The sequence below is a fragment of the Nansenia antarctica genome, assembly GCF_963989245.1.
Source record: "Nansenia antarctica genome assembly, chromosome: 6".
NCBI classification, from domain to species: domain Eukaryota; kingdom Metazoa; phylum Chordata; class Actinopteri; order Argentiniformes; family Microstomatidae; genus Nansenia; species Nansenia antarctica.
In genome coordinates, this window is record NC_137676.1 from 43,134,853 (window position 1) to 43,150,241 (window position 15,389).

A 15,389-nucleotide genomic window follows, 5' to 3' on the forward strand; every position below is an offset into this window, starting at 1 on the left:
GGAATTACCTGTGCATATACTGTATCTACAGTAATTGGCAAGCACATGCCATTAAGAAGAGCTTGCCAATGCTCATTCCAACATACTTACAGGCTCTAATAAAAAACATGTACATACTGTATTCTCCCTGGTTCAAAGACCCCTAATATTAAGTGTGAATCAATGTGTGTTAAAAAAGAGGGGTTTATCGACAGGCTGACAGCGTACTGCTGTGCTTATGATTCTGTGTTAAATTTTAATGAGCTTTGCAAGAAGCACCAGCATGAAAAGCCCCCAGCCAGATAGCCAGCTTTAAGCATATTTCAAGATGTGTTATTTTTAAACACGGCAGGGAATACAGTTAATACAAAGGTCAAGCTGGATTTATGAATTATGCAACAATGCCAGGCCTTCTCCAAATGAAATGTCATCAGATCTCCCGAGCAGAGGGTTGCCAGTAGAAGACTTGAGAAAGGCCCCATCTCATCATCAATGAGCTTTTCTCATGACAACTTCAAAATACAAAACTCAGTCAAATGTGAAATAATGATGAAATGATCCAAGCATTGGATGAGAGAACCCTTTTCTCTGGGGTCTTTATGCCCCTAGTCGTAATAAAGGCTCTTTTTCTGTCCATAACAAGGCCTCAGCTGTCCTGCTATATCAGACTCAATGTGAGTCCTCTTTGTTTCTCTTCCTGGGAGTTTTATTTTGGACCACAGAACTCGCTAGTCTCCGGGCTGAAAGGGCATAGGTCAGTTTGGAACCAATCACCTCAGGGGAGAGAGGACAGAAGCAGCATCATGTCTCTGTGTTTTACTCTAGCTCTAGGGTGCTGATGTGTGCTACTGAACTCAGTATGCAGAGTTGCCCTTCATCCTATGGGCTCTCCTTTTAGAGGTTGTGTCCCAGTTGTCTCTCATGCACTAGTTATAATTTGCATACCGTGTCTCCCTTACTCTCATGACCACTGATTTGACTTTACGTGACCTTGAAAGAAATAAGAGGCCATTTATTCAGTCCTATTATGTTATGGACAGCTGTATCAGATGTAAGAAATGGTAGAATCTGGCAATATTGTCGCCGTCAATAATAATAGCACTAGTTTGCTGTGCGACTTGAAAAACAAGATACTTGTTTCATTGCAGGAATTTTATTTTGAAACAGTGTGGACTGTTATTATCAGCCTCAGCAGCATCATTAGACTACTCACCACACTGGGTTGGTACACCAATGTAGGCAGCAAAAAAGTAAAAAGTGAACATACTTTTAGATGTTAGAAGCAATGTGAGAAACTAAGCTTTGTCCTGGCTTGTAGTTACTGTGGCTGCAGTGTCAGGTTTTATCTCTAGCACCTGTTAAGTTAGCTACTGCGGCCACCACAGCGAAATTCAGTTTGAAGTTCCAGACAACAACATCATCCCTAATAATAATATAACCACTCTGACAATAGCTGTTATGTTTCTGCATGTGTGCACAATTGGAAGAAGCAGCCGCCAGAGACAGAAAGGGGGAATATCTGTGAGTCCATTCCCATAGACCACCCTGACCAGTAACAACATGTTTGTATACACACCACCGACTATCGGGTAGGACTCTCCATTTTAGAAAGCGCTTTTCGGGACCATTCCCTGATACCGATTAAACATAGTCATACAACCATTAGGAAGCTTTTTAGAAAGTTTGATTGTTACATATTTCACCTTTAAGATCTATTTTTTTTATCCTTTTTTCTAAATAGTCACTGGAATTGTGAATTTAAAAGTAGTTTAAAAATGTTGTATCTTCCTTGGGAGGCATGCCTCCACACCCCCCAAGCAAAATGTGTGCCTCATGTCCAGCTGACTCCAACACCCTTGCCTGCCACACACGCACACACACACACACACACACACACGCACGCACACACACACACACACACACACACACACACACACACACTTGTACAATTTTCACACTCTTTTACCTCTCATTCTCATTCCCCATCACACCTACTCTGTCAATAGTCAATAGCAGGCATCCATACAAATACCTATGTGTAGGAAATAGCTTGGCATATTTATGAGGGAGAGGAGGCAGCTTCAGAGTACTTTCCTTAGTGTACAGTAGTCCACTCATTTCAACAATACATCCTCATATCCACATATAATCCTGTAATTCTTCATGATGTACTAGAATGAACTGTTCTTAATGGCTCACAATCGTTGACTACACAAGCTACTCTCAAATGATCTATTTTGCCTTTTATCTAAAAAGAAAAAGAACATTAACATCGTTCACCTTTGAATCCCATGGAACATTATGAATATACCTCCCACTGAGTTGAGTTACTGACACAATAAGAGCGTTTGTCTTTGCACTGCAGCAGTCGAACAGGTCAAACTGTATCAGTGCAAACCAAATCCATAGATGAAAGCCTGTGGCCTCAGACAATTGCATAACCCCCCCCCCCCCCCCCAGCAGATTAACCTCCGCTGATAAGCACAGGCTGGTGACGTCAATGCAGCCATGGAAGCGCTCAAATGCGTCTCTCTCTCCCGCTCTCCCTCTCATTGAGCTTTCGCTCTGTTTACTGTCTCTTACTGACTCTTTCTCTCGCCATCTCTGCTTCCCTCTGCCTCTCTTTTACTTTATTGGTATTTTATCCTTTCCTTAAATTCCCTCTTTTTCTCTCTTGCTCTTTCTTTCTTGCTCTCTCTCTCTCTCTCTCTCTCTCTCTCTCTCTCTCTCTCTCTCTCTCTCTCTCTCTCTCTCTCTCTCTCTCTCTCTCTCTCTCTCTCTACCATTCTGTCTCTCTCTGTCACTGCATTTCCCCCTCACCTCTCAACCTATGATGTGATAAAAGATGTACATAGATCTATCAGTATCTTCCTATGCTAGACAACAGCAGAGCAAACATTGCAATTTAATTATTGCATTGTTGCTAGAAATAACACTTAGCAAAATATGCGAGTTGAGAGCTGGGAGTATTTAAATAAGAATTGCCATCACATTGATTTGCAGCATAGTAGCCTATAACACGTTTCACTTGAGTGTAGTAGCCCTGATAACTATTATACTGTATATCATATTATGCGCACGCACACACACACACACACACACACACACACACACACACACACACACACACACACACACGCACACGCACGCACGCACGCACGCACACACACACACACACACACACACACACACACACACACACGCACACACGCACGCACACACACACACACACACACACACACACACACACACACACACACACACACACACACACACACACACACACACACGCACACACACAGAGGGAGCTGGATATTCTGAATATAATTACAACAAATATACAGAGACATAGGCTACATAGCTACTGATGAATAACATGAAGTGAGCCACAGCGGCCCGTGGTAGAATGCATATCCCTTTGGAGGCGGGCTATCCGGCGATGATGAGATGTCTCTGGAGTGAAACATTGTTCAACAAACGCCCTCCCTCCCTCCCGAGTGCACGCTCCAACAGCGACACGGCGAAGGCGCAGGGGAAGGCTGGCTCACTTTATTTGACTTTCCCTTCTCATTCGAGGACACTTGACAGCCTTCTAGACTGCTATGACGTCTCGCAGGTGAGTCGGAGTTGATTGAAAACGATGTCATTAACCTGAAACAGACGATACTTTCGCCCTCGTAACGAGCGTTTTTAGAAAAGCCGTCTGCCTCTTTTCAGGACGTGCGGCGCTTAGAGTTGTTGGACTTACGATCAGAAGGGCTCCGTGCCTCGGTTCCTCTTCTGCACTTTAAAAAGAAGCACGAAGCCCATGATTGTAATTGTTTCTTAGCAGGTTTTTTCGCTTTATCGGCAACCATCTGTATGTACGCTGAGGAAGCCTGATGTGTCCGTTTTGTCGCTGAATTCATTTGCAAGGAAACTAATGTCATTACATTTGTATATACTTTTTTTCCCACGATAAGATCATTTGTCTACCCGGCAAAACAACTTGTTGTCGTTTGTCAACTGAAAAATGCGACAATTAAGCTATTTTATGTGGGGAGGGGAAACATTTTGCGCGGTTTCTCTCTCTCCCTCTCTGCAAGTGAATGAGAGGTATCGAGGCGCACGGTTTGGCATATCATGTGTATCCATTTGTGTTCTTTATTGAAGCATTTGTTATCTTGGAGGTGTAAATAGGTGTGCAACCAGAAGTTTTGGGGAGTACATTTTGGGGAGTATATTGATCAATTCACTGCATTTTTTAAACAGTAGGCCTATCGGCTTATTCTATGATTTATACTCTGACTTGATGACATTGATAAATTCAAGAACAATTCAATCAATATCACAGTCAGCGTGTTTAAAAACTCCCAAGTCCATTTAATGATTTGTAGACCTACACCTGACCAGTAATGGAGTATGTTGGACGGTTATTTGAAGGCAGGATTATGCAGAAGGATCTCGTTGTTGACACAGGTGGCTGTTGATACACTGTACTTCTGTAGAGTGGTGTTGGTCAGACTTGCTTGATATTCATTAAATATTAGCTGGGTCATTTTTTAAATACGGTGCCATTTGGACTTCATAACTTGTGAAAAATAAATGGTTGATTTATCTATATTTTAATGTTCTATTATATAAAGGACATATCTAGCTTGCTGAAAAACATAGTGGTCGAGCTCAGGCACCTAACTTGTATTTTATTTAGAATACCCTCTGTAGTTGAATAGGGCGAGTGTCTCCAGAACAGAGTGGACACATAACAGGGTGGACACTAACAGGGTGGACATTTTGAGTTAAAGTTAGCCTTTAGCCTGCCTGTGTTAGCATAATGCCTAGAATGACCATGAATACTTGATGAGGAATCTAATTTGCACTAAATACTTCAATTTAATTTGATTGATCTCCTCAATATTTAGGCATAACAGGGTGGACACGTTATGGTCAACCACATTAAACTCACTGGATAAAAACATAAAAATGGTAAAAGAGGTAGAAAATCACACAGCTTACAACATTTGAAATCTCCTCCACTGATGTGATGTCACCTCATGAGAGTGATGTGATTGAGAAATATGGTTTTCTTTTAAAAGGGACATTAACACAGCATAACAGGGTGGACAGTGATCGGAGGGACAAGCATACAACCTTAATTTTTGGTACAAAATAAAAAATTATTGGATAAAAACTATATTTGATTTCAATAGATATTGATCAGGAAAATGAAATAATAATAACATATTTGGAAATGTATATGTTTTTAATAGTTATTTTTGGGATTGAAGTTGAATGAACAACACTGGGGACATCCCAAATCCCATGCAAAATCCCATTTACATCTTTAACCAAAGCTTTTAAAATGTAGAAAACAACAACTTAGAAGCCCATATCATTGTATTCATAATAAATAACAATTGACTATACATGAAAAACCTAATGGATTTGTCCAAATTTAGACAAAATACAACATGATTTGTACTGGGGACGGAAAAGGCACCGTATAAAAAAATGACCCAGCTGCACAGAATACTGTGAAGAATGTATTAAAATGTATGACAGCTCAACCTACAGTATAAGCAACCTTTCATCAAATACATTCACAACTTCCAATAGGCCCCCAATTCAATCAATAACAGATAGCTAAAGTGTTCCCATGACATTGTTTTTATTACATCAATCCACACATTCATTTTTGCCATAGAAGAATAATCATTTCTATTTTGTTTATCCTGGAAACCATATCTGTGATCTTTTGGAGGGGGGAATTGGGGCCTTTGACTTGACTGTTTTGTGACAATATTCCCACAAATGTACCACAACAGTCAATAGCCTGACACAAAACAAACACCTGAATTTGCTTGATCATTTCTTTCCATATCTGTGCAGGATAGTAATAACATAACTTTGGTTAACTAAATCCATTAGGATACATAGACAAATATATAGTAGCTAGTGCTTTACCCTTATACACCATTTGTTGTATGCAATCATATCCACCAAACCAGAAGATGAATTAGTAGATTTTAGATTGAAAGAAATGAATTCTAATCAAATGCAACGAAGACCAATGTTATTAACTGCCATTGGAATCAAGCTACATTTATGATACCTACAATATGTTATGTGAAACTCTCCTTATACTGTATTTGTACTGTATAGGCTACTGCATTTATATCAGATTTTTAAATCTTTGCAGGTGTGGTATAAGGTCAAGTTCGGCAGCTGTGGAGGTCAGTGTGCTTGTGTAAATGAATAAACACAAAATCCAACACACAATCCAATTCAAAAGACATTATCTAATCTAGAATGCATTTGGAACAAACATTTATAGCTTGAATAATGTAGTCAAGCATTTGACCTTTTGAAGCATAAAGTGCAATGATTATAAAGAACGAGGCATCTCTATTTTGGTTTGATATAGATGAAGGTATACAGAAGGACACTTTGACATTGGTTTACTAAAAAGTGTTGACTTGAGCAATCATTTCCAGTGTTCCGCAGAATCTGTCGACAGAGTTGTTTATGATTTAAAGAATATTGACTCAAAATACACCCTGTCAGCAATCTACAGGTTTATAGTTTACATACTGTAGACACCCCTGTATGGGCACACTGAACAACACCACCATATCAAAGTTCACTTTCTCAAAAACTGGATGACTGCTTTACTGTATGTGTGTCTAAGAGGTAGAGATGTGAGAAAAAGGAATGGTTGTTGGATAACGATAGTTTAGTTTTGCAATGCAATAATTATCAGAAAACAGAAAAGCATTTATTTATGCTCTCTCAGAAAGAAGTGTTGTAATTCATCCATGTCAGTTGGCAAAAAATATAGCTTTCCACCAGTAATACTGCCTAACGGTTTAGCCTTTGTGCATCAAAGCAACTTGTGAAATAGACATTTTGGCTTGTGGGAACTAGGTGGATATCTATTATAAAGCCGTTTGATCAGAACAAGCATTTGTCGCGAGGCGTTCAAAGCCATGATGTCACGGTTAAATCACCTGTGATGATATTCATGCGCCACAGTAGATTAGTTTATCACGTTTACCCATGACAATGTTTGTAGTTTTGGGAATTATATTTCTCAGTGCAGGGCAGAAACCACCACACAATCTATAACAAATTAAATACTTTTCGATTATGAAAACGATTATGTTTTCTTGTCACAATCTTTTATTCATTGTGTAACAGTTAACGGTATAAAAGCAACAATAAAATAATACAGATTGGGCATTATTGCTTAAATCTGTCCTTAAATGTAATGTTCTAAGCTTTGTGTCAAGTTTTCATAATGGACAATTGATAATTTCATTAACAGCTAGTGATAGGATATGAATATTGTGATCATAATGATTTATTTTTTCAGACAGGGCACAGCAGGGTCCCCAGATCAGCTAGCCTTAAGGGCAACTGACATTAAAGTTATCTATTGAAAGCAATCAAGGCCACATTCTTTCAGGCAGAGAGCAACTGAGCTAGTTGGTGGGGCCGCCCTGTCTAAGTACCCTAATGGCTGAGGAAACACTATTAGTATAGTTGCAGTTGGTTTGTGAGTGTTTGTTTCCATCCTGTGTCACTGGCACAGTCATGTATTCTGTCTGTGGTGCACTACTTCCTGCTCCTGAGACTCACACGAGAACTGACACATCCAGCACAACAATAGCCTGGGTGCCATCTTGCTACTGATATTATAATTTGGCACTCCAACCAATTTGAGTCACAGTGTTGTTGTTGTTGTTGTTGTTGTTGTTGTTTTTACAAAAGTTTGGCTGTTAGTGTGTTCACATGAATCACAAGGGCAGGTAAACTATCAGTGGTAGTGAATAGGTTCATGTCACTCTAGCAGGCATTACCGTATGGTATGTCATTGTACTGATCCATCGAGGCCACATACTTTGTTAGAAAGTGTTCCACCGTTGGAAAGCTCCTCTGGTCCTTTTGTTTATGGAACAAGTCCTGTCTTTCAACTAGCCGGTTGAAAGCAGTTAGTCATTTTGGGTCGATAAGAAGTCAGGAAAACAACAGCCAATGTGGAGAAATAAGATAGCCCTCCTGAAATTTCCAGGAATTCACAAGAAAGGTGTTATGGCCAAAGTTGAGCTGTACTATAATTACCACCAATGCAATCAAATGCTTTCATCTTCCTCCCTGCTGTGTTTGATTCAGGCTTTTCTAAAAACCTGTTTGACAAATACAGCACTCTGAAAACTAGCACTTTGACAGTTTGTATGTGATGGAAATATAGCCCCCCCCCCTCCCCTACACACACACACACACACACACACACACACACACACACACACACACACACACACACACACACACACACACACACACACCAACCATCTAGTTTATTCTGAATGTGACTTGAAGTAAGACAAATGTTTTTGTTATTAAGATATGATTCATGAGGTGTTGCTATTCAAAGCCTTGGAGTTTCCACCAGGTGCATGTAGACAAATAGAAAAAGGTTTAGATCAGAGAAAAAATATGTTTGTGACGGGCTAATGACTAAAGCCAGGCACTGCGATTTCATCCAAGAATACTGTAGGCCACGAACCAGATTCTCACGACAAAATGTACATAGCGGTTGTAAACACGGATCATCTGTGGTGAACTTAACGCCTTTACTTGCATGGTGTGAGTTGGTGAATGACAAGAAGAGAGGACATTCATGGTGTCGTGGCTCCTTTCGACTTGTGTAGTGTGAGAGGTGCTATAGGGCGACACAAGAAAGTAAACTAATGGGAACCTGGGATGCTGTAATGGCAATGGCAACACGCACATTGCGTTTGGGACCATATTAAAAAATTGGCGTATGAGATACTCTCATCGGTTGGAATAACCAACCATCAGTTTTTCAAGTACCTGCTGTGGTGTATTCTTTGTCCTCTGTATAACATGGCATAGATGTAGGCACTGTGGAGCTGCTATTTGCTTATTATGGTTATTATGGTTCAGGCATTGAGGATTTTTAGCAATGTAAAGAATCTGTGTTGTTGCTGGCCTTTGACATTAAAGGTTCAGTTTGTGATATTTGAGGTGGTGGATTGGCTCTCAAAATTATGAGACTGTATGATAGGCTAATTAGTTTACAATAAACCATCAATGGCGCAAAGACTCAGGACCCCACTCTTCTCCTTCACTGCTCAGTTTAACCTGTGTTAGCCCCATGTAACCAGAGTAGCGGCTCTCTTTTGACACTGTACATACCCTGTGCTAGCTTGCTCATGCAAGTTATGTGGCTTGTCCATTAAACTAGAAAAGCACGATTTTTGCCATTTTGTTATATCAGTTGCCACAATCAGGAAGAAAAGCTAGTCATCCTCTAGAAATAGAGGGACTTGTCCATAATATTTTGCACATTATACCATAAGCCTATGTGCAAACCGAAAATGCTAGCCGCTACACTAGCTGGCTAGTGCTACAAAGTGATGTGGAAAATCCAGTCACTGAGGGTGGGTTTCCACAGCATGTAAATACCCCAGGATCATCAACTGTTCTAAAAATACCCGCAACATTACCAAAATCCACACCCCAGGGCTGGTCTGTGATCCGATATAGCCCTAACAGGGGCTTTCATGCTGCGTTGGGGGCACTAAGTATATCACCTTTTTGTCACTGGGCCTAGCCAGGGCTTTAAATAGCCAGGCTGTATTGAACTTGAGACATTATGTAAGAGGATCGAGTCGGCGTGCTGGATGCACGTGGGGCCTCTGTTTCCCCTGTCCAAGTTAGCGAGTGCTGCCTAAGTGCTGCGCTGCGCTGAGCTCTGTCTTTGTTTTCTCTATCTCTGTCTCCTCTTTCCTTCTGGTTATTCTCTCTCTCTCTCTCTCTCTCTCTCTGTCTGTCTCTCTCTGTCTGTCTCTCTCTCTCTCTCTCTCTCTCTCTCTGTCTCTCTCTCTCTCTCTCTCTCTCTGTCTGTCTGTGTTAGCTACATGTTCTATTCTCCCCCCTCCCTCTCTAGCCAGCCAGCCCTGATACGGGGAAGTGAAGTCCCTGGTAGTTGTCAAAGGGAAGCCTATTCTTGGAAAGCCCCGAGTCACTCCTCCAGTCATGTTCTGGGAGAATATAGAGAGATGAGGGTGATATTTGTAGCCTTAAGGACACCACAGAGAGGGCACTTGAAGTCGTTCTATATAGTAGCTCTGTTGAAGTCATACAGTTGTCTAAATGTATTTGTGTTAATAATATTTTGGAGAGCAAATCTGAAAATAAATGTTCCCATTTTGGTGGTGCCTGTTTCCAAAAGCGATTTCTCAATGAGAGATGGGGCAAGTGTGGACATTAACAGTTAATCATTCAAGTCTGCTCACTGAAAGAGAGAAAGGGCAAACACACTTGCTCAGACTTACATAATAACAAGCTCAGTCGTGCAGTAATTCTGCTACAAAATGTCATTATTTTTCCTTTGAAATTCTGGATAGAACTGCTCCCATTGTTCAGACTATAATACATTGATCTATTGTATGAATCTATCGTGAATGATACAGTAGGCTGTTGAGGAGCCTGCAGACCTGAGGACCTTGAGGGTGAACTTGTTAACCATTAGAGTCCTCTTGGCCGACTGAATAGGACCCCTGGGAGTGGATAAGGCTTAACTAGGGGCTTACAGGGGAAACTCTTGAGAAGCTGGCCTCATGGTTTCATGTCTGGGCACAGGCTACAAGTGGCTTTCTTGGGAAAGTTGTCCAGTTTCCTAAGTGTGGCCTAATAGTGATTATTGTAGACGGACTATCTACTTCATGTTTTGTATACTGTAAGTTATGTCAAAAGGGAATATCAAATCAAATCAAATATTTTTGCTCTCAAAATGATTGATTTGGTCCATTTCCTCCTGGTTGAGTATAGGGTTGAGTATAGTGTCTTAAAATGCAGTTGCAGCACTCGCATGATTGTTATTCAGCCTAATCTTAAGTAATCATACGGTAATATTGTGGTGCACTAACAAACTGAAGGTCAGCCTAATGATAGGGCTTTGGTGAATCTAAATGGTCACTCAGAGCATGTGTTATTGCATGGCATAGCTGACTAGATCTAGATCATTTAGATATGAAGAATCCCTTTCGCTCTCCGTTTCATTTGATCTTTCAGAATAAAACAGAGTTTGCAAAGATAAGAGCGACTGTACCATCATGCTGAATTAGCTGGATTGGTCATTTAACTATAGCCAGCTATATAGATAACTGTATCCAGCATTGGTATTACCTCACAACTAGTAGCAACAGATGTTGCATAAAACAAGCTACCAGTAACCACACCCTGACATGAATTGGAATAGCCCTAAAAGAGCAAACAACAAACTAAATCAAGCACACCTCAAATACTCTCAAGTATTTCTCAGTGTATTCGATCCATATCTAATGGGCTTCTCCTTGGAATTGAATTGGCCACCGCTGCCAGTCAGTGTGCTAGACAAGCCACTCTCCATTCCAGGCATGGAAGAAAAGAGTTGCACAGCAGCAGGAGTCTTGTGTTGGCGTGGCGATGCTACGTCAGGTTGGTCTCTTCCAGAGGGGATGGTCTGATAGCTGCTGCTCAGAGGCTGATAGGCACGCCTGGCTGGCTCACACTATCAGGACAGAGTTTGTGCTCATCCAAATCCCAGATTAAACACCCCCGCCTTTCTCGCTCCAACCTGGCCCCAGCAGCAAGCAGCACTACTACAAGTCCCTGCCCTCCCCCTCCTCCCTCTCTCCCTCCCCCTCCTCTCCTTCCTCCTTCCCTCCTTGCCTTGTGTAACTGTGCCGGGGAGCCGGATTACTAAACTCTGAGGCAACTGAACCAAGGGGGGCCCTGACAAGCTCCGACCAGAATGGTGAGGTAGGACAAAAGAAATCTCCATTCAACGTCCTTGTAATTATTGGCATATCTTAATCCCAACCCATATGCATTTCATATATGAATCCAATGATTATATTATAGTTGCTGTTTGAAAAGTGCATACTACTGTTGTTAGTATGATCTTTGGACTTAATAAGCATGTTGTAGAGAACATTTATGTTGGGATATCCTGTGGGATTGACCCAGCTGAATGGCTGAGTGTTTGGGGATAGACCTCAGCAGTGTGGTGACCCAGGTCAGGATTAGTGCAGTAATTGGTGAGCGTGCTCTTTGTTCAACTGGGCGTCAGGGGTTGAAGATAGGGGGGGGGGAGCCTGCAGACTAGAGCCCGAAACTGAAAGTACGAGTGACTGCTCTCCCTTGCCCTTTGACCTGCAATGCAGCAAAGCTATTAAGCTTGGGTTAGAGTTGACCGTTTAGTGAGATTCCATTTACACAGAAGAAGAACACATATGAACATGTATTGTGCTCTCCATTCATAAAAAGAGTGGTATGATGTATTTCGAAAGGTTGACCGAAGGTTTTGTTGTTTTTATAGGGTCACAGATGTTGTCTGATTGCTGCTTGACCAGATTCAGAGACAGCCGTTGTTTCAATCTAAATTAACATGAGTGACAGCAGCACTGATTTAGTGGGGATTAGCAACGTATGGCATTATTTTCCTCTGATACATGTTATACCATGTCACAGTCAAAAAAATATTAAAAACACACACCCATAACTAATCTGTCATCTAGTCAACACAATAAAACCCACCAGGGATTAATCACTTGCAATGTGTCATTAGAACACTGTTACAATAAGTAATACTGTTTGTTATCTTGTTCTTCTTCCACATGCATGCAATATAGGTTTACTTTCTGCACTGTTTAGACACTTATTGTAGGAGAATTAAAAAAATGTGTTGAATGTTACAGCAAATTCAGTTACTGTATGAACAGGACCATGGTACTATAGCTTATATTCCTGCCTTCATGGCTGGACTGCTTTATGGAATAGAATGACATATATAAGAAATCATGAAAGAAACATGTGGCTATATCAGACTGTGAATGTATTGTGTGCTCTTCAGAGTGCATTCAGTTTAAGCATGGATTAACACCAAACACACAGATCTACTGTAAGAATGGTCCACCTTGATTGACGCAGCTAACAGCTTTTGATGGCTTTTTTATGTTCTATCGTCATACAGTGCATACTGATATTCTGTTGTAGTTTTATGTTCTATCGTCATACTCTACATACTGATATTCTGTTGTAGTTTTATGTTCTATCGTCATACAGTGCATACTGATATTCTGTTGTAGTTTTATGTTCTATCGTCATACAGTGCATACTGATATTCTGTTGTAGTTTTATGTTCTATCGTCATACAGTGCATACTGATATTCTGTTGTAGTTTTATGTTCTATCGTCATACAGTGCATACTGATATTCTGTTGTAGTTTTATGTTCTATCGTCATACAGTGCATACTGATATTCTGTTGTAGTTGTTTCCCCTGAGGTAATAGTATGCTGTTTATGCGCTCACGAAAATGTTTTACGGTTTTCGTTTGAACCTTGACAGACATGTTAAAATTCCACACAGAGAATGGGATCCATACTAAATGCCTGGTATAGACAGGACATTGTGCTTAAACGTAAACAACGGTTAAGTATAAAAAACAGAAAAGTAGACATATTACGTTGACAGTCAGTGTGCAATATCTTTTAAAGTAAGATATTGTTGTCATCATCCTAAAGTAATGACACATGCAATCCTACAGGTACTGTAATTAGTCAATGAGTTTGTGTCAGGTGGTTAATTCAGTGACCTTTTCTCTACAGTCTGTCAGACACACAAAAAAAATCTTTCTGCAAACAATCCTTTCATTGCTGTGTATCCCACATCCACTCCATTGTTAATACGAGGCTGGTCCTTTGATGAGGCTTGTAAATTCCCCCCCTCCCTCCTCCCTCCTCTGCCATGTATTTGTGTCTAATCCCTTGGTGAATGCCAGTTGTAATCGGTTACGATTTGTTTGAAAAGTTCTCTCTGTAATCTGCCTCCCGGGGCGGAATGAAAAAGCGTGGTGCCCAGGGTGGATAAGGGGGTCAGGTGCAATCTGGGCCAGTGGCGGTCCCCAGATGTCAGCCTGGCTCTCATATGGCTTTGCCCCAACCCCCACTGACCGGCTCCACTATGTCACTGTTCTCACGTGAATCTGCTTTGTGAATGACAAGCTTCAGCTGTCTGATTCATGGGATCTAAGACTCATCATCATCATCATCATCATAGAAAAAGCCTGTGATGACAACAACTGCTGTTGTTCAGACTGCGGACTCTGCTTACTCATTTGACATTTTAGGGACTATCAAAGGGTCCACATGAATTCAATAAGACTAACTTGGATTTTGGGGTAAATTACAAAGAGTAAATGATGATTTTGAATTCAATGTATGAAATCAGCCGATTTTGATAGGGCTTTTGGCCTTATTTTATGAGGACAGCACAACATTTCTCTAAAAGCCTTAAACTAAGTGATCTATTTCGGTCTCTGGGCATGTTTTTTTTTTTTCCTAAATATGAAAATACCTAAACATTTACAACTGTGAGCGAGGTAGGATATCATTCCCTCCAGGATTTCACAATGTTTTTGTCGATATCTGCAGCCAAACATTTAGCAAATGTTTTTTTTAAATAGTAATTTCACTTAAAGCAATAAAAAGTAATCAGTCTATTCTAATAAGATTGATGAATTTCTCTAGTGATTGAGCACTACGCATGGAATACTAAACAACTTGAACTTGCTCCCACTGTCGTCTAAAACATTGGGAAATATTATATTTTTGTAGACAAATTAGATCCATGTTTGTCTGCCTGTCAGTCATCCTCCATCAGCTTCACATGTGAATACGCTGACAGGTGACAACTTTGTTGATGTACTGTATATCATTGTTGATGTGTGGTTTTATTGTACCAGATAATGCGCTAACAATGCGGTAATTGGTAAAAATTACAAGCCCTTTTTTGATTTTACCCTTTTATACAGTAAAAGTGCTGTTATTGGTTAAAATAGGCAAGGTAGGCGCGATTGGATGGTGTAGCTCACTAAGGCGCATGTCACGTAATCGCAGGGTCTCTTGTTTGAATCCGGCAATCAACATATCCTGCATGTCTCTCTCTCTCACCCTTCCTTCCTGTAAATTTCTACTGTCTCTATCTTAATAAAGCAGAAATGCCCTAAAAAGCAAGGTATGGTGGATTTTGTATTGCGTTATGCAATCTCAAAATCCCCAAATCCTGGAGATCCTGGGATATGATCTGGCAGATCATAATATAATTATTTTTGTACCCTTTATTGTGATGTTCACTGAGTTTATGGCTGTTAATAATCCTTTGTGAAGTCTGGGGGAAGGAAAGGGATGATTTTGCTATGAGAAATGCATGTGTCCTGCTGTGACTCACCTATTCTGAGTCAACAAGAAGATTTTCCTATTCTAGTTGAATCACTGACATTTACATTTACATTTCATGCCAGATATGGTGTATCATAACTAAAAGAATTCACCACAGTGGACTTTTCAGTCAGTTTCCGGG

The 15,389-nt window shown here is 40.6% G+C and overlaps 1 protein-coding gene across 1 annotated transcript in view; it reads left to right on the forward strand.

Moving 5' to 3' along the window:
• The first annotated feature begins 3,471 nt into the window (after positions 1-3,471).
• The window catches only part of ptpn11b (protein tyrosine phosphatase non-receptor type 11b), a 34,421-nt gene continuing 22,503 nt past the window's right edge, over positions 3,472-15,389 (forward strand). Inside the window, exon 1 of the mRNA XM_080535002.1 lies at positions 3,472-3,595. Within this exon, the coding sequence (XP_080391128.1) occupies positions 3,582-3,595 (14 nt within the window). The 5' untranslated portion in view covers positions 3,472-3,581. The remainder of the gene's footprint in view (positions 3,596-15,389) is intronic.